Genomic DNA, 19,134 nt, shown 5'->3' with positions numbered 1-19,134 from the left:
ACTTATTAGTGGATCTGTTTATTTATTCTTTACTCTTGCAGGAAATGGAAACCTTCACCTAAATTATTACGTTTATTTCTTACACTAAATAAATCAATAAATAATGCTTTTTTAACCATCACTTATAAGACAACACATTTCAAAACACCAGCAACACACACTACACTCTGCAACAAATAACACACACCATCTTGAACCAGCACTTATAGAACACATTTCAAAACACCAGTAACACACACTACACTCGGCAACAAATAACACACACCATAATTCAGGAGTTCTCAATCTTTTTCTCGTTAATACCGCCCCCCCCCCCAAAGAACATCTATTCAAACGACCAGTAATCTGACATTGAAGGGAATGTGAATTTAGTGACACACAAACTCAGTAAGCAATGGTCCTGTAAATTGAATTATCATATCAGAGAGAGAGAGAGAGAGAGAGAGAGAGAGAGAGAGAGAGAGAGAGATTATCTTAAACTCCATCATATTCTCTCTCTTTCTCTCTCTCTCTTTGTATAATAAAGAGGATTATAGAGAAAGACAAAAGAAGAGAGAGAGAGAGAAAAGGAGACTAAGAAAAAAGGAGGAGGAGGAGGAGGAGGAGGAGGAGGAGGAAAATCTGTTTATGAACCCCTGGAGGATTCATGAACCAGAAGTTGAGAACCCCTGCACTAAACTCTAAAAAATAAGACACACAACTGAATATAAGTAGCCATCACTGAAACGAAAACACACTTTAACCTCTTCTGTACTGGGACGCATTTTTACCATGAGTTTTGGGTACGATTAGACCGTTTTGTTTATATCAGGAAAGGGTCTATGAAGGTCAGAAGATTAATGGCCAGAGTCTTTCCTGTATAAAGCCATCAGATAGTAAGCAGAATGACTATGGACACATGGTACTGAAGGGGTTCAAACACCAAGAACACACACGAGACTGCGAAAAAAGACGAGACACACACTTAACCCTCAATAACTTTCCTCCAAGTGTGTGAGGAGAGATGTGAGAAAGTCTAAGTCGTCCTTGAACATTCTGCCATCCTCCTCGTAGTACTTCTTAATGTTGAAGTAGAGAATATACTTGACGAAGAAGGCGAAGACGAGAAGAGCCAGGGCGCCGATACCAATGCCTGTGTATGTAATGAACCGTCTTGATCTGTGTGACGGTCGCTGCGAATCACACTGGCAAAGGTTTGAGTCGTCTTGAAGTGGTGTTTTGGTGCGTGGATGGAGAATCGAGTCGTTTTTAGTTTGTATATTGGTGTTTTGGGCGTTTGAATGCAGAATTTGATCTTTTTTAACTTGTATATTGCTATTTTTTGTGCTTGAGTGTAGGATCGAGTCGTTTTGGGTGTTTGGGTGTAGGATCGAGTAGTCTTTAGTTTCATTTTGGGTGTTTTTGGTGTTTGGGTGTAGGATTGAATCGTCTTTAGGTTGAATTTTGGTGTTTTGGGGGTTTGGGTGTAGGATCGAGTAGTTTCTAGGTTCATTTTGGGTGTTTTTGGTGTTTGGGTGTAGGATTGAATCGTCTTTAGGTTCTTTTATGGTGTTTGGGTTCAGAATTGAGTGTTTGAGTTGTGTTTTGGTGTTTGTGTTCAGGTTTGAGTTGTTCTTAAGTGGTGTTGTGGTGTTGGAATCTTCTCTCTTCTTCTCTTCTTTGTCTTCTCTTTCTTTTTGTGTTTCTGTGTATTCACTTATTCGGTTTTTATTTGAGTTTTCTTTCTCTATTCTCTTTTCTTTTGTTTTTCTTCCTTTCGTTTCTTTTCTGTCTATTTCTCCTGCTTTCTTTTCTTTTTCTTTCTCTCTCTTTCCTTCCACTTTAAATTTTGTGTCTATTTCTTTCTTCTTCTCCTATTCCATCTTCTTCTCTTCCTTCCTCTTCTGTTGTCTCTTCATCTCCTCTTTCTCCCATTCCTTCACTTTTTCTATCTTTCTTTCTTCATTTTCTTCCACCATTCCTAAGCTTCTCTCTTCTCCTCCTCCTCCTCCTCTTCCTTCTTCTGTTTTCTCTCCATCTCCTCTTTCTCCCATTCCTTCACTTCCTCCTATCATTCTTTCTTCATCCACTATTCCCAAGCTTCTCTCCTTTTCTCCTTCTTGTTTCTCTTCTTCTTCCACTCTCTCCTCGCCTCCCATCACCACCACCATCACCACCACCACCACCACCACAACCAACAGTCTTCCTTCCACGCGATGCATCCTGGAAATTATGGAAAGAATCATAGAAAACGGGTATTTTTAAGCTAAACTATGGTAATATAAGACAAGAGGGTATTTTGTTAAGGTGGTTCAGGAAAATTGTTTGCGGGTTTGTGTAGAAAGAGATTGGTTTGGGATTAAGTAAGGGAGTATTTTGAAAGGGAGGAAACTGGATAGGTAGAGTCAATGTTAAGGTTATTTTTAGTTGAAGAATATTAGCAGAAAATAAGAGGCATTTTACCTGAGGAAATATTGTTTACCTGTTGAAAAGTATCTACATGTTGAAATAGTTAAGTAATACAGAACTCTTTATCTTTGAATATTCTTTATTTTGTTATCTATATTTCAACTTCTCTATTTTTCTTTCCCTTTTGCACTTTTGTAATTAAGTTTAGAAGAGAGAGAAAAAGGAGAAGGAGAATAATAATGAGAATAAGAATAAGAGTAGAGATGAAAATAATGATAATAATAACAACAACAACAACAACAGCAGCAACAAGAAAATCACTCATATACCCTAAAAACAAACAAACGAACAAACAAATAAAACAAATAAAACAACATAAACAAACACCAAACATCACACACACACACACACACACACACACACACACACCTTTCCTTACCTGTGAATGGCAATCTGCACAGGTGAACGATAAACACAGGTGATTAATTAAGGGGGCAGCATCCCTGAGCCCCGCGTAGAGGAAGAGGGGGGAGGTCCTGTAGATAGGGAGAAGGGCCTGAAGGGGGAGAGGTAATAGGATGGAGGGAGGAATGGGAGGAGGCAATGGAAGTAATTGTGTTCGTGTGTGTGGTGGAGGTAGACTAAACTGTGTGTGTGTGTGTGTGTGTGTGTGTGTGACCTGGTGAAGTCCTGTCTCACTGCCCTATACCCCTTGGCTCTCTCTCTCTCTCTCTCTCTCTCTCTCTCTCTCTGGATTTCCGTTTTCTCTCGTCTTTCAATGTTTGTCCCGTTTTCTGTCTTAAAAGAAAATGTTTTGCTCTTTTTTTCTCTTTCTCTTTATTAGTTTTGTCTTTTTTTCTACTGTTTCAATATCGATTGTTTTATTTTGCCTTAGGATGATAATACCGTAACTCTCTCTCTCTCTCTCTCTCTCTCTCTCTCTCTCTCTCTCTCTCCCTCAAGAAAAAGAAAAAAGAGATAAAGAAAAAAGAGCAAATTATCTTAGCCACCCCTTGAAGCACAACAGAAAACGGGGTCCCAGGTGGCCTCGAGGCTCGACCAATGAGAGCACGAGAAGTTTATCCTGGGGAGCCTCTCGTCCAATCACCTTTGCCGCAGGACAGGACAGCATTCTTGGGGTAGCGGGAGGAGGAGGAGGAGGAGGAGGAGGAGGAGGAGGAGGAGGAGGAAGAAGGAAGGAAGAGAAGGAGGAGGAGGAGGAGGAGGATGACCAGGAAGATGAGGAGGAGGAAGAATGTGACTAGGAAGAGGAGGAGGAGGAGGAGGAGGAGGAGGAAGATGAGTAGGAAAGGAGGAGGAGGAGGAGGAAGAGTAAACTTCATCCTTTACTTCTCTCTCTCTCTCTCTTTCATTTTCCTATTATCTTCTACATTCTTCCTATTATTTTCTTTCTCTATCTCAGTATACCCCTTCCATCCATTCCATCTCATTAAAATCTTCAGGATCCTCTTATAAGCGATCAAATTCCATTAAGAGCTGACCTAATCCCACATAAAGGATCCAACCCTCTAAATCTGTGCCGCCTAACAGCCTGGCGTCCCTGCAGGTGTGTGGGAGCGATGACCCGTATCAGTGACCAGCAGGATTGTGTGACCTGGGGGCGCCTCCTCTACTTACCTGGGAGTGCTGACTAATTAACCTGGGGAATACCTGTGCTGTCTCAGTGACCAGGTAAGTATGGCAAGCTATTTTTGTTTTCTTTTTTGTTTTTTTTGTTTTTATTTTTTGTTTTGTGTTTTTTCGTCTTTTTCTTTTCATTTGTTGTCTTTCTGTCTTTCTTTCTCTCCTTTCTCCTTCTTCCTTCTTTTATTTCAGTTTGTTTCAGTTTCTTTCTTACTTTTCTTCTTTAAATTTCTTTCCTTTTCTTCTTTTAGTGTCTTATTTTTTTTTTTTTGTGTGTTTCTCATCTTTTCTTTCATTCATCGTTTCTCTTTCCTCTTTTCTCTTCTCTTCTTCCTTCCTTCTCTCTTTCTCACTCACCTTGTCCTGCTTTTCTTTCATTTCTTTTCTTTTTACTCCTTTTTATTTACTTTCTTATTGAGTTTGTCTTTATCATCTTTATCTTTCATTCATCATCTCTTTTCCTTCTCCCTCTCTTTCTTCCTTCCACACTCCCTTCCCTCCTTCCTCTCCCACTACGCCTCTCTTTCTTTCCTTTTTCTCTCTTCCCTCCATCTCTCGATATTCTCTCTCCTTCCTCTCTCCCTCTCCATTTCTCTTCCCTTTCTCTCTCTTTTCCTTCCTTCTTCCCATACTCTCTCTCCGTATTTCTTTCCTCCCCCTTTCTCTCTTTCTCTCTTCTACACTCTCCCTCTCTCCCTCTCCGTTTCTCTTCCCCCTTCTCTTTCTTCCTTCCTTCTCCCACACTCCCCCCTCCTCCTTCCTCTCCCTCTCCGCGTCTCTTCCCCCTTTCTCATTGTTCCTACTACACTCTCCCTCCCTCCCTCTCTCCGCCTCTCCACGCCTTGTCACTTCATATACACATAACTGTTAGCATCCCCTGCCGTACCGCACCGATAGATAGGCACAGACACGTTTAAGTTCATCTGTTTCTCTGTATTTCTCTTCTCTTCTCTTTTCTTTCTTCTTTCTCCCTGTTTATTCTTTGTTTGTGGTTTAGAATTGTTCTGTCTGATTTTTACTTTGATTGTTTTTCTTTTCTGTGTCATTTTTGATCTTATCTTCCTCTTTCGTATTTAAGTATTTAAGTGTAAAGTTTCTCCAGGTGTGTTAGCAGTAGTGGCTTAAGTGTTACACCGCGACCTTCAACTTGACCTCCTCTTCCACCTCCTCCTCCTCCTCCTCCTCCTCCTCCTCCTCCTCGTGCGTTTTATATCCCCAGTGTTTGCTTTACGCCCTTCTGTTCAAACCTGAAGTGCGAAAAATGAGGTAAATTCACACCTGCTGTAATGCCAGGTGTGTCAAGTACCAGAAGAAATATTGTTGGATTACGTTGTCTCTTTCCTCCTCACTTTTCCTAATGTTGGTGAAGGAAGGTCATTTGCAGTGCAGTGTTTTGTAAGGGTAGTATTCTCAGACACCTGTGCGCCTTACCTCATTATTTCAAAAGGGTTTGTTTATAACTACACGAGTTTTTGAAGGTGTTTTTACGGTTCTAGAGGCAGAATGGCAAGATTTGTACAGTTTTAACTGGAGAAACATTCTTGAAAATTCCGCTACTCATCTCTGTGGCCTTGGAAAATACTGGTGAGCGTTTTTAAGCAAGTTTTTACGATTCTAGAGGCAGAGTGACATGATTTATAGACTGTTAACTGGAGAAACGTTCTTGAAAATCCCGCTCATCATCTCTGTGGCCTCTGAAAACAGTTGTGGTGAGAGAGCAAAGCGTTTCTGAATACGGAACTAAGAATTTAGGAAGGAATGTGTGTTATGAGTGAGAGTAAACTATTGGTGGTAGTATTAACTCTCTCACTGTAATAGTAATGCATAACACTAACGGTAAGGTACAAGAATTTCTCTGTTGTTTATTAGTTAACATTCACCGCACACACAGAGATGACTAGCAGGGTTTTCATGTCAGTTTCTCATGATGAACTAGAAATCTTGCTAATCCTTCACTAGAACCATAAAAATACCTTAAAAATCACGAGTATCTTCAACTAGAGCCTTTGAATATAGTCGTGATGAAAGAACAATACTGAATACTCGTCAATTTAACCCAGTCACATACTCCACTAACTCACCAGTCACCAGTCACCAGTCAGCAGCCACCAGCACCACCGGCCTAGTGAACTCAGATCTTTAATTTAAGGTAACAAGATACGCGTGTGCGAGAAATGGTGATAAAACAACAAACCAGACCCATTAGCGCCTCCCTCGGTAGACAGAATGAGCTTTGGGCGTGTTAGGCGTGTTAGGGTGTGCTGGGGTGTGCTGGGGTGAGTTGGGGTGACCTGGGGGAGGCGAGGCACAGTTTTCTTGAGGCGTGTGTTAAGTGTGTGTTCTCATTTCTACTGTTTTCAAAGTCACAGAGATGACTTTTTTATGCAAGAGTGGAAAACTGTTCTATTCGTTTTCGGTTTCATGGTTGTAACTCTTTCAAATTTAACCAAACCTGCACGAGAACTTGAAAACCACAAGAGTTCACATTAAACCCTCTTAAACCATTTCTAGAGGTCATCCAAACCTAATCTAACATAACCTGACCAATATAACTAACAATAAACCCTCGTAAAGTATATCTAGAGGTCATCCAACCCTAAATTAACCTAACCTAACCATTATAACTAACAATAAACTTTTTAATCCATTACCAAACACTCTCCAACCTTCACTTCCCTTCAGAATTTAAGCAGCTTTAAAAGTCTGTCAAAAGTAGACGTGAATGATGAGACAGAAGTAATAGAAACACAACATCACAACTAACACTAAAACTTTTCAACTCCTTCAGTACTGGAACACATTTTTTAACCTTGAGTTTTTGGTATGACTGGACGAGTTTATTGGCATAGGAGGCGTTTATGGAGGTCAGAAGATTAATGGCTGGAGTCTTCACTATTCTAATCCCAACGTATGTATCTAAAGCTGTACAAAATCACCAGATCGTAACCAGAATGAATATGAAAACGCGTCATGGTCCTGAAGGGGCTAAAATAACACCATAAACGTTCCAAGCTTCCCTTCAGAACCCCCGCAGCTTCACTCAGAGCCTGTCAACTATAAGACGTATCGATGCAAGGTAGAAACAAAAACATCGCCTTAAGTTTGGCCCTTGAAAAACCAAACCGGCTGTTGCCCTCCTAGTGGTAGTGGCGGTGGTGGTAGAGGTGGTGGTGGTAGTAGTAGTGTGTTTTGTTTATTGGGTAACGGGAAGGTGCCTTGAGGAAAAGAGGCGAGGCAAGGAGAGGCAGATGTAAGAGGAAGAGGAAGAGGAAGGAAGACTCTGGCAACTGAGAGAGCGTGTGGCAACCTGGCTTAATTTCTCACTCTCATTCTACTCGTGGATCGCGGGCATCTCTCTCCTCTCTCTCCGTCTCCCTTCTGCAGCGCCTTCTACAGATCAAAACAGCGCTGGGAGACGAGGAAATAAGGGAAATATAAGGAAATTTAACGATAAAACATTATTTTGAATTTTTTTGAGATTTTAACGCCAAATAGTGATCCGCGGCTTCTCTCCTGACGTAACTACAGCGCCGCCTTCAGGAGATCACAAACAAGAGCACCTGTCACCATGAAAACTATCACCTGTGCTATTTTAGGTGAGTCTAGTGTTTGTTGACTGTTTGTGATGGTTAGTAGTGCTTTAAGTGGTAATGAAGTATTTTTAACCCCTTCAGCACTAGAACGCATCTTTACCTTGAGATTTGTATACGATTAGATGATTTTATCTACATTAGGAAGGGTCTATGGGGGATCAGAAGTTTAATGGCCAGAGTATTCCCTAGTTTAATCTCCCACATAAGTTTCTGAAGCTGTAGAAAGTCACTAAATAGTAACAAAATGGATATGGAAACGTGTCCTGGTACTGAAGGGGTTAAGTGCACAAGTAGGTGGTGTTAAGAAGAGGGTTGGTATTCTGACAGATTTAAGTGGTTGGAGAATACTTTGTGTGGATCAATCTTTTTGTCTTCTTGTTCCTCTTTTTTATTGTGTTTATGGTATTTCATTTATTTATTTATTTATTTATTTATTTATTCATATTTCATAGTCTTCTTTTTTTTTTTTTTTTGTGTCTGTGGTTCTTTATTTTTTTCATTTTCTTGTAGTCTCCTTTTTTTTTCTTTCTTTTTACTATTTTTTTTATGTTTTCTACTTTATTATTTCTATTTCGTGTATTTCTAGACTTCCTCTTATCCTTCGTTCATATATTCATGGTAATTTAGATCTATTTTTTTCTTATTGGTTATGTTATTGCTCTAATGATCTTTTACTCAACTTTTTCCTTTTTATTTATGCAATTCTTATGTTTCTCTAACTTTTCTTCTTCCTATTGCAGCTTTTTCTTCTTTTATCCAACTGTTTTCTCTTATTGCAGTTTTCATGTTCTTTCATCCAACTTTTTCCTTCTAGTCCAGTTCTTATTTTCTTTTATCCAACTTTTCTTCTTTCTATTGCAGTTTTTTTTATATTCTTTTATCCAACTTCTTTCCTTTTGCCCAATTTATTTCTTCTATTGCAGTTTTTGTGTACTTTTATTTACCCTTTTCCTTTCCCTTCCTCAGTGTGTGCGGTGTGGCTGACAGTCCTCCACCACGCTGCCGCTGCGGAACGAACACAACCACAAGATGACGCCACAGTGCTGTTTAGACTCCCTTGCCCTCTTTCCGACCCTGACTGCTCCTCCTCCTCCTTCTCCTCCTTCTCCAAAACACACCCTGAAGAGAGAACCAACCCTGAAGAAGAGGCGGAGGAGCTGGAGGAAGAGGAAGAGGAGAAAGAACAGATGGAGGAGTCAATTAACTGCCTCTTCTCCTCCGTGCCTCTCATCGGTGGTCCTTGGCTCACTGAAATGGTTCGAAACAGCTTCACTGACTTGAGTATCCTGCAGGCAACTCATTCCTTCCTGCTGGGGGGCAAGATGGTGTCCCGTATGGTGGACCTGGGGACGTCTTCAACAGCTTCCAGACTCCTAGTGACCCTGGAAAGATGTCTGGAAATCCTGGAACCACAAGAACCAGTGTCAAATGCTTCAGAGGGTTTCAAATTGGAGGATTCGAATGATCTTGAGCAGAGGAGTGAGACAGAGGGCGCTTCTGATTGGATGATTATGTCTCCGGTATGGTCACGTGTCCAGGAGCGAAGAAAACGGGATCTGGAGGCGCGTTTAGGGGGATACGGAACTGATCCTCTTGTTGGGTTTAATTTCCTGGGTTTTCTTGTGGTTGGCGCTCTCATCACCTTCCTCATCCATATGTTAGTGTGAGGTAACGATAGTCTCACCTGTTCACCTCTCATCCTTCACTCTAAATACTCCTATCGTGTTTTTATTTAATTTTTCAAGCGTGAGTCTTTTTTGTTATTCATTTTCATTCTTCGTCTTTCTCGCAGCACGATAGTCATACCTCGTTTTCCGTTTTCTATGTGTTTTTTTTATGGTATTTATTTGTTTAGTTTGTTTATTGTTATTTGTTGTGTTTTTTTTTGTTTTGCCTGTTTGTGTTTTCATTTCTGTCCTTCTTTCAGTCTTTGTTACACTTCTACTTCTTTATTTGTCTGTTTATCTGTTTATCTATCTTTATTACTCTGTGTATCTATCATTATTATATTTCTACCTGTTTATCTGCTTTATTTATCTGTTTATCTGCCTGCTTCTCTTTTTCCCTATCTTTATTATATTTCTACCTCTTTTCTATCATCTTATCTCTCTCTCTCTCAATCTTCGTGACACTTTTACCTGTTTATCTATTCGGCTATTCATGTGTACCTCTTTTGAAATATATATAAAGGGCATTAATAAACAAATGAAAGTGTGTTCCATTTTACTTCACAACTTCCTCCAATCATGCAAGACTCGAGAGCACAGTGAGATTCTTTGGTTAGTGAGGTAACATTAACCCCTTCAGTACTGGGACGCATTACTGCCATGAATTTGGGTGTGATTAGATTTTATTTACATTAGGAAGGGTCTATGGAGGTCAGAAGATTAATGGCCAGAGTCTTCACTATTCTAATCTCCACATAAGTTTCTGAAGCTGTATAAAATCATGAAATAGTAAGCAGAATATGAAAATACGTCATGGTACTGGAGGGTTTAAAAAAAGGGGAATAATGTTAATGCTGCATAAGGTACGGAGAGGAATTTAAAGAAGCTTATAATGAAAGAAGGTATCAAACACTTTTTACTTCTTGAATCGTCTTTCTTAAACAGTGAGAGGGAAGAAAGCAAATATAACACTAAAACACTAAAACACTAAAAATAACCAAAGAACAGTAACAAAAGAATAAAATAATGAGAAAGGAAAGGGAAAATAACAATAAACCACAAGAAAAAGAAGAAAAGTACATGAATAGACAAAAATGAAAAAAAAGTAAATAAAAATAACAAAACCACAGCTGAACACACACACACACACACACACACACACACACACACACTAAACATAACCCGGCAAACGAAGAAGGTTCCCAACTGAGCTAAAATTACCCCACGGCATTCCAGACAAGCCCGAAAAGGTCCCTAGATAACCAGGGTTCACTGTTGTCACTTCGAAGCCCCAAACACTCGGCCCTGCTTCGAATCCTTGGTGGAGGGAGGCGGGGAGGGAGCGCATGGAGGAGGTGGTAGTGGAGGAGGGTGTGGTCGGTGTTGTTGGCTTCGAGATACACCGAGTTGGGTTCTTCATACACCACCAAAATAGGTAAGTCAAGGCACTCAGAAAGCATAGGATTGCCAGAACGGATATAGGGTCCAGTCCTCCGTATCCGTGCCCGTATCCATGCCCGTGTGAACCGTACCCGTATCTGTAAGTGTTTGTGGTGTTTGAGTAAAAGAGATCAGGTAAATTTGCAGTTTTAACCAATATATCCTATCTTGCATTTCTTTTTCCCTGTGTCTAGCAAGCTTACGTGTGGTGCATTGGTTGAAACTGCAGTAATTCCTAAGATCAATGTTCCTGTCTATTTGTGTGTTTATCTGTCTCTGTGTATATTTATTTATCTATTTATCTGCCTGTCTTCCAGTATATAATTTATCTGTACATCTGTCTGTCTGTCTGTCTTTTTATCTGTGCATCTGTCTGTCTGTCTCTGTCTTTCTTAATAAGTGAGGTGATGTAATTAATAACGTCTTTAGTAACCCAAACATGTTATCTCAGAAATATTTCTTTCATTGGAATATTAATGGCCACAGTCTTCACTATTTTAATCCCCACATGAGTTTCTGAAGCTGTATAAAATCACCAAATAGTAAGTAAAGTGAATATGAAAACGTGTCATGATACTGAAAGGGTTAATGGCCACAGTATTCACCATTTTAATCCCACATGAATTTCTGAAGCTGCATAAAATCGCCAAATAATAAGTAAAATGAATATAGAAATGCGTCATGTTACTGCAAGGATTAGTAACTTTTCTAGTAAGTCAAACATGTTATAAGTATTTCTTGATGTTCACTTTGGAATAGTAATAAATACAATTTTTATTAACCCAAACAAGTTATCTTACATTTCATTTTTCTCTTTCTTTGGGACATCAGACCATTTTATTCTGACTCAACAATTTTTTTTTTTCATGCATTAGGAGCAACTAACCAAAGGAAAAAAAAAAAATAAAAAAAAAAGGCCTGTGTTGCCAATTCCCTAAAATGTCAAGTGAGTTATCCAAAATTCAGGGACAAATGTCTTGAGACCTCCCTCTTAAAAGCATCCTATCATATTACATCCTAAACATCCTAACATCCTACCCTCCACCATAGGAACCATGGCCGCCTCCGTAACCGCTATGCCCGCCTTCGTATCCCCCGTGGCCATCCCCGTATCCCCCGTGGCCGCCTCCGTAGCCATCCCGGTCCTCCACGCCCAGGAATTCCATGAAGCCAGACATCCTGCGGGGGAGAGAGGTCTGTTATTTCACTTTTTCTCTTCATAAACACTATGGGGCTTTTTTTTTTTATACCATGTGGGCTTTTCACGGGAATTTCTGGGCTAAAGGGGATACTTTTTTGTGGTACCTCCTATCTCAAAGCCCACCCGCTAGAAAACCGTTGCCCCGAGTGAGAAAGCTCAACCTACACTCGGACCGTGGACAGGATTCGAACCCGTGCGCTTGGAGACCCCTCGGACCCCAAAGCACGCATGGTTCCACTGTACCACGGCCTCGATATTTCATGATATTTCACGGGAATTACTGGGTAGTGGAGGTATCTTAAGTGCCTCCTATGTGAACACCTACAAATTATTATCTCTGTGTTTGTCTGTAGAACTTCCAGAGACTTATTTTCTTGTGTGGTTCTACGTTATTTTGTTTTGAAGATCTATTATTCGTTTTCTGTGGAGATTGATATAATTTTTGGGTTCATGTCAAGATTAGGAAACTCAACATCTTCCGTGCCGTGAGTCGGTTTGCTAATCTTGACGTGATTCTTGTTGTTGTTGTTGTTGTTGTTGTTGGTCTTGCTCTTGTTCTTTTCTTCGTTTTTTTATTGATTTTTACTTTAGTTTTTTCCTTTAAAGTTTCATGTTTTTTTTTTTTTCTATTTAAGTTGACACAATTTTTATCTATTAACTTATACACTAGACTTTTTTTTTTTTATTAAGTATTTTCTTCTTTTTGAGGTGAACACATTTCTTTTCTATTGATTTCCACATTAGTTTTCCTTTTATGTTGTAGTTAGGTGACATGTGGGTAGCTACAGTAGACAGGTGAGGTGTAGGTGTGTGATTAAGACAGGTGTTAACAGGTGTATAGGCGAATAACTACACAGGTGAGTTATTAGCTAGAGGTGGAGCTTTTATGCTTTATATTTTGTCTCTCTATTGAAGTCCATACAATTTTTTTTTCTGTTGACTTATACAATAGATTTTCCCTTCAAGTTTGAGCATTTTTTCTATTGAAGTTCATGTATTTTTCCTTCTATACATTTCTATATTATTTTTCCCTTTTAAGTTTCATATTTTTTTTCTATTGAAGTTAATACAATTTTTTTTTTGGCATAGATTCTTATATTAGTATTTCAAGATTTATGTATTTTTTTCTATTGAAGTTAACACAATTCTTTTCTATACATTTCTACATTAGCTTTTCCTTTAAAGTTTCATAATTTTCCTAGAAGTTAACACAATTTTTCCTTCTACAGACCTCTACACTAGTTTTCCCCTTCAAGTTTCATTTTTCCTCTATTGAACTTAACACATATATTTTTTGTTTAAACTTCTATATTACCTTAAGTTTTATCATCCTATAGAAGCAAACACAATTTTATCTATAGAATTTATATGTATTATTATTATTATTATTATTATTATTATTATTATTATTATTATTATTATTATTATTATTATTATTATTATTACTGACATTTCCTATACAAAAAACCAAACCTGCGTTACTACAAACCTGGGAACACAAGACCACTGGAGGCGACGTGCTTCCCCCTCCACACCTCCCACCAAACTGTGTGTCGTGTGGCAATCAGCCCTCATCGTCTTCTGCAGGAGTGGACGAGGCAGGAAGGGCGAAGACTCAATGGGGGAACGTGTAATTATCACCAGTATAGTCACCCGCAGGTTGAAAAGCACCCTACTTGACCACAGTGTTTGCTGAGGTGACGCCACATTAACCCTTTACCTGCGCTCGCCGCGTCTCGCCATACTCACCTGTGCATTCTTAATTACTACACGCTTCGTTTCTTATCTGGATACCTGAAACTCTATTATTCTGGTTCCAATTGTCTTTACAGCGATTAGGTGGTCAGAATATTAAAGGCCTGAGTCTTCACTGTTTTAATCCCCACATAAGTTTCTAAAGCTGTATAGAATCCCTGAATAGTAAGCAGAATGAATATAAAAACGCGTCATGGTACTGAAGGGGTTAAGAGTATCTAGGAATTATTAAGAATGAGGAGTGTCTGGAATGAGTCTTAAGTATGTATTCAGAAACGCTTTGCTGTCTCATCACGACTGTATTCTGAGGCCAAAGAGATGATTAGCCGAGATATCAAAACTCTTTCTCCTTTTTAATAATTCTGTCACTGAAATCGTAAAAACATTCTTAAAAACGAGTGTTATTTCTGCAACAGCCTTTTGATAATGCAGAGGTCATGTTTTTCTGTTAATGAAATGGTAAAAAAACACCAGTAAAAAAATCCGCAACAGCCTTTTTGAACCTTTTTGAAATGGTGGAAGTCATATCATTGTGTCACTTAAATCGTTGAGACACACACACACACACACACACACACACACACACACACACACACACACACACACACACACACAAAAAAAAAAAAAAAAAAAACGTAAAAGCAGAAATCATGTTATCCTCTCTCTTTATGATATAGTGAAAGTCATATTATTGTCACTTATATCGTAAAAAAAACAAAAAAACGTAATATTTCTACAAGAGTGTTTGCTAATAATGTAAAAGTCTTGTTATTCACTCATTTAAGCCTTTATGTAATAGTGGGAGTCATATCATTGTGTCACTAATATAAAGTAAACACACAAAAATACGTAACATTTCTACAAGAGTGTTTGTTAATAATGTAGAAATCATGGTACAGTGGATCCGTGCGTGCTTTGGGGTCCGAGGGGTCTCCAAGCGCACGGGTTCGAATCCTGTCCACGGTCCGAGTGTAGGTTGGGCTTCCTCACTGGGGCAACGAGAACCTAGCGGGTGGGCTTTGAAATAGGAGGTACCCTTAATAAGTATCCCCTTTAGCCCAGAAATTCCCGTGAAAATCCCACATGGTATAAAAAAAAAATCATGTTATTCTCTCATTTTAAACCGTAAAAACACCCGTAAGAATAGTGTTAATTCTGCAAAACTTTCTATTAATGCAGAAATTATGTTATTCTGTTATTTAAATCGTAAAAAACACACCCTAAAAACGTATTATTTCTACAAGAGTCTTTTAATAACGTAGAAATCATTTTGTGGTGTCATTTAAAATCATAAAACACACACTAAAAAAAATCGGGGTATTTTTAAGAGCCTTTTGAAATAGTGGAAGTCATATTATTGTGTCACTTAAACCGTAAAAACACTAGAAAAACGCGTGGCATTTGTATAAGAGCCTTTTGAAATAGTGGAAGTCATATTATTGTGTCATTAAAATTGTATAAACACTAAAATAATCATGTTATCTCTGCACGAGCCTTTTGAAATAGTGGAAGTCATATCATTGTGTCATTTAAACCGTAAAAACACACAAAAAAAAAAAAAAAAAAAACGCGTGGCATTTCTATAAGAGCCTTTTGAAATAGTGTGTCATATCATTGTGTCATTTAAACCGTAAAAAACATAAAAAAATCATGTTATTTCTGCATGAACCTTCGAAATAGTGGAAGCGCTGGCAGGAGTGTTTTAGAAAGGCCGTTAGTGCAGGTGGCGTTGGATTCAGTTAGGCAAACACCCGACCACTGGTGATTAAAGGTAAATATTGAGAGAGGTACGGTGGGAGGATAGGCAGCGGGGTGGACTTCCTTCATCCTTCCTCTTTCTGCTTGGTGTTTTATTTCTTTCTTTATTAACATGTAAGAGGAAACACCAGCCATCTCTTGAAAGCAGAATGCAGCAGAGTCAGCGGGTATTTGGGCGGCCAGTGAGGGCAGCAGCAGCAGGTCGGTCTAACAGGTCTCGTGAAGATGGACTCAAAATTGCACACGATGGTAACTTTGTCCTTGTCTTATTTCATTTATTTATTTATTGTAAGAGTGAACAGCCAAGACATTTATCCCTCACTTCTGGATAACTCTACCAGTCTTTTAGGGAATCTGTAGTTTAAGTGGGCCTTTCTTTTTTCAACCTTATTTTTTGCCCTTGACTCTTGGATAAAAAAGGGCAAAAAAAAAAAACAAATAAATAAATAAGATAACCTGATAAAAAAAGCCCACTGCGGTGCCAGTTCCCAGACAAGTTACATAGAAATACACTCGGAAGGGGATTCATTTTACTTGTGTAGGATGGAGATAGGATTAGGATAAGGAGGATTAGGATAAGGAGGATTAGGATAAGGAGGATTAGGATAAGGGGGATTAGGATAAGGAGGATTAGGATAAAGAAGGATTAGAATAAGGGAGATTAGAAAAGGAGGATTAGAATAAGGAGGATTAGGATAAGGAGGATTAGGAAAGAGGATTAGAACAAGGAGGATTAGGATAAGGATAATTACGATAAGGATGATTAGGATAAGGAGGATTAGGATAAGGATGATTAGGATAAGGAGGATTAGGATAAGGAGGATTAGGATAAGGAGGATTAGGATAAGGAGGATTAGGATAAGGAGGATTAGGATAAGGGAGATTAGGATAAGGGGGATTAGGATAAGGAGGATTAGGATAAGGAGGATTACGATAAGGATGATTAGGATAAGGAGGATTAGGATAAGGAGGATTAGGATAAAGAAGGATTAGAATAAGGGGGATTAGGATAAGGAGGATTAGGATAAGTTGGAATATTAGTGTTTTGTTTGCATCCTTTTAAAGTTGAAAATGAGGATTGTATTAAACGACAGTGTTTTTTTGTTTATTTATCATTTTATTTATTTTCTTATAATTTGATTTATCTTTACATTTTTCTACACCCTTTCTTTTCCGTCTTCTTACTTCTCCTCCTCCTCCTCCTCCTCCTCCTCCTCCTCCTCCTCCTCCTCCTCCTCCTCCTCCTCCTCCTCCTCCTCCTCCTTATCTTTATCTTTTATTTTTATCTTTTATTTTTGCTCCTCTCCATACTTTCTATACCTTCTTTCCTCCTCCTCCTCCTCCTCCTCTTTCTCCTCCTCCTCCTCCTCCTCTTTCTCCTCCTTCTCCTCCTCCTTTTACTCATCCTTCTCCTTATTTTTTTATTTATTTTTATTTTCTATTTTTATTCCTCTTCATACATTGTATATCTATACATTCTCCTTCCCTCTTTTTCCTCCTCCTCCTCCTCCTCCTCCTCCTCCTCCTCCTTTTTATCTCTTTATTTATTCTTATCTTCTATTTTTTTCATCTCCATACTTTCTGCACCTTTTCTTTCCGTCTTCCTACCTCTCCTCCTCCTCCTCCTCCTCCTCCTCCTCCTCCTCCTCCTCCTCCTCCTCCTCCTTTTCCTCCACTCTCCACCTCTCCAACGCCTCAGTCACCACTCTCACCAAACTCCCCTGCAAGACACTAAGTGGAGATGAGTCCAGACTCCTCTTCTCCTCGTCGTTTTGCTGCAGGAAGAAGAAAATGGCATACGTGATGGTGCTGAAGAAAATGGCAAAGGCGAATATGCTGTAGAAATCCATGCCAGGAAAGCCTTTACTGTCCTGCGAGTCCTCCATGTAGGATGTGTAGGAACTCGGGGATCTGTAGGAGATAATTTTTTTTGTAGGATTTATAATTGGATTTAAAATATTAGGATCTGATTTCTATGCTTCATAAAGTTTTATTTATATTGACACGAGTTATATTTTTTTTAGGGTGTTTTTAAGGTTCTAGAGGCAAAGTGATAAGATTTCTATAGTATTAACTGGTGAAACACTCTTGAAAACCCCGCTAATCATCTCTATGGCCTGGAAAATAGTCAATGGTGATGGAATAAAGCGTTTTTAATGAACAGTGAACAAGAAAAGGTGAAAGAACCAGAATTAACAAAAAGAGATGAAAAAGAAAATGCAATAGATGCCAAGGCAAGTCATTTCACACATTACCTGGTCAAGTCATCTCTTCGCATCTTCAGGTCATCAGGGAGCAGGTGGTAGACTCCAAACTTGGCACTGAGGTCATGCAAAGTGGTCAGGTCATTTTCCAGGTCATTTGAGGCGTCGTGGCCAAACAGACGGTCCCAAACACTTGTATCCATTTTCCTCTCACTAAAAATTTTCCTTATAGTGTTTTCAAATTTCCTCTTTTCCTCTTGTGCTTTGAATTGATGATATTGTTGTTGTAGTAGTTGTTGTAGTTGTTGTTGTTCTTGTTGTTGTTGTTGTAGGTGGTGGTGGTGGTTGTGGCAGTCTGGATTTTGGTAGTTGTTGTTTGTTGGTCTGTTGTTGTTGTTGTTGTTGTTGTTTTGGTGGACTTTAACGGGGTTTTGTTGTGAGTTGTGTTGAGGTGTTGTAGGCTGGTTGTAAATGTGATTGTTGTAGTTGTAGTTGTTGTTAGGATTGTTGTTTTTGTTAAGTGGGTGTCCATAGGGTCCAAAGTGCCTTAGTCCCCCCATTGCAGACACGCCACTGTGAGCTAACACGCTGAAGATAAGCAGAACAATCATTACCTGGAAAATAGAAAAAAAACGAAGCCAATGAATTAAAGAAGTGACCCATAAAAAAGATCCGTTTTCTATAATTCTCCTCATAATAAGCCAACATTAATGCACTTAACAACTAACACAAGTACTCTTCATTACCTGGAAAAAAGAAGAAAAGAAGAAAAAGAAACGAACGAAGTATATGAATTAAGGAAGTTACCCATAAAAAGATCCGTTTTCTATAACTCTCTCATCTATAAACAAACAATATAACACTTAACAACGAATACAGACACTTTTTATCACCTGAAATAAAAAAGAAAAAAGAAAACGAAGCGAATAAATCAACGAAGTTACCCATAAAAACCCACATTTTCTACAATTCTCCAATGTACAATGAATACACACACTCTACGGCACTAAGACTCTTCACAGATGGCACTACTAAATAATATAGCACTTTAAACACACACAGGCACTCACTGGCACTACTAATATAACACTGACACTACTAATATAACACTTTAAAACACACAGGCACTCACTGGCCCTATATTAACTCCTCTGTGGCACTAAGACGACTCACAAATGGCACTGCTAACAAATATAACGCTTTAGACACACACAGACACTCACTGGCACTGTATTAACTCCTCTATGGCACTGTTTTGAGGGAGATTCGAGGCACTGTTAGAGAAAGATGTGGTCGAAAGAGGAACTGGGAGGCGTGTGTGAACCGGTCCGTGTGTGTGTGTGTGTGTGTGTGTGTGTGTGTGTGTGTGTTCGACTTGTCTTGTCCTAAGGGTGTCTTTTGTTTTTTGCTTGCCTTTCTGTTTTGTCTTTTTTCCTTGTTACAGTTACTTTTCTTGTATTTTTCCTTGTTTTTGTGGTTGTTGT

General features: G+C 39.0%; 3 protein-coding genes across 3 annotated transcripts; 1 reads left to right on the top strand and 2 right to left on the bottom strand.

Annotated features, from left to right (window-relative positions):
- Positions 1-7,353: 7,353 nt before the first annotated feature.
- LOC123509319 lies at positions 7,354-9,566 on the top strand. Its single transcript, XM_045263551.1, has 2 exons — positions 7,354-7,628; positions 8,592-9,566. The coding sequence occupies exons 1-2, from the start codon at positions 7,601-7,603 to the stop codon at positions 9,290-9,292; spliced, it is 729 nt and encodes a 242-aa protein (XP_045119486.1). The 5' UTR covers positions 7,354-7,600; the 3' UTR covers positions 9,293-9,566.
- A 779-nt stretch (positions 9,567-10,345) lies between these two features.
- LOC123509585 (shematrin-like protein 1) lies at positions 10,346-13,468 on the bottom strand. Its single transcript, XM_045263993.1, has 3 exons — positions 13,423-13,468; positions 11,771-11,911; positions 10,346-10,830 (listed from the first exon to the last, which is right to left on the bottom strand). Exons 2-3 carry the CDS (start codon positions 11,908-11,910, stop codon positions 10,464-10,466), a joined length of 507 nt encoding a protein of 168 aa, XP_045119928.1. The 5' UTR covers position 11,911; positions 13,423-13,468; the 3' UTR covers positions 10,346-10,463.
- Positions 13,250-18,969, bottom strand: LOC123509770 (myb-like protein I). Its single transcript, XM_045264294.1, has 5 exons — positions 18,874-18,969; positions 17,702-18,264; positions 17,123-17,357; positions 13,407-13,514; positions 13,250-13,264 (listed from the first exon to the last, which is right to left on the bottom strand). Exons 2-5 carry the CDS (start codon positions 18,259-18,261, stop codon positions 13,250-13,252), a joined length of 918 nt encoding a protein of 305 aa, XP_045120229.1. The 5' UTR covers positions 18,262-18,264; positions 18,874-18,969.
- Between the last annotated feature and the right edge of the window lie 165 nt (positions 18,970-19,134).

The sequence above is a fragment of the Portunus trituberculatus genome, chromosome 3, assembly GCF_017591435.1.
Source record: "Portunus trituberculatus isolate SZX2019 chromosome 3, ASM1759143v1, whole genome shotgun sequence".
NCBI lineage: Eukaryota > Metazoa > Arthropoda > Malacostraca > Decapoda > Portunidae > Portunus > Portunus trituberculatus.
This window is presented reverse-complemented; position numbering and strand designations above follow the sequence as displayed.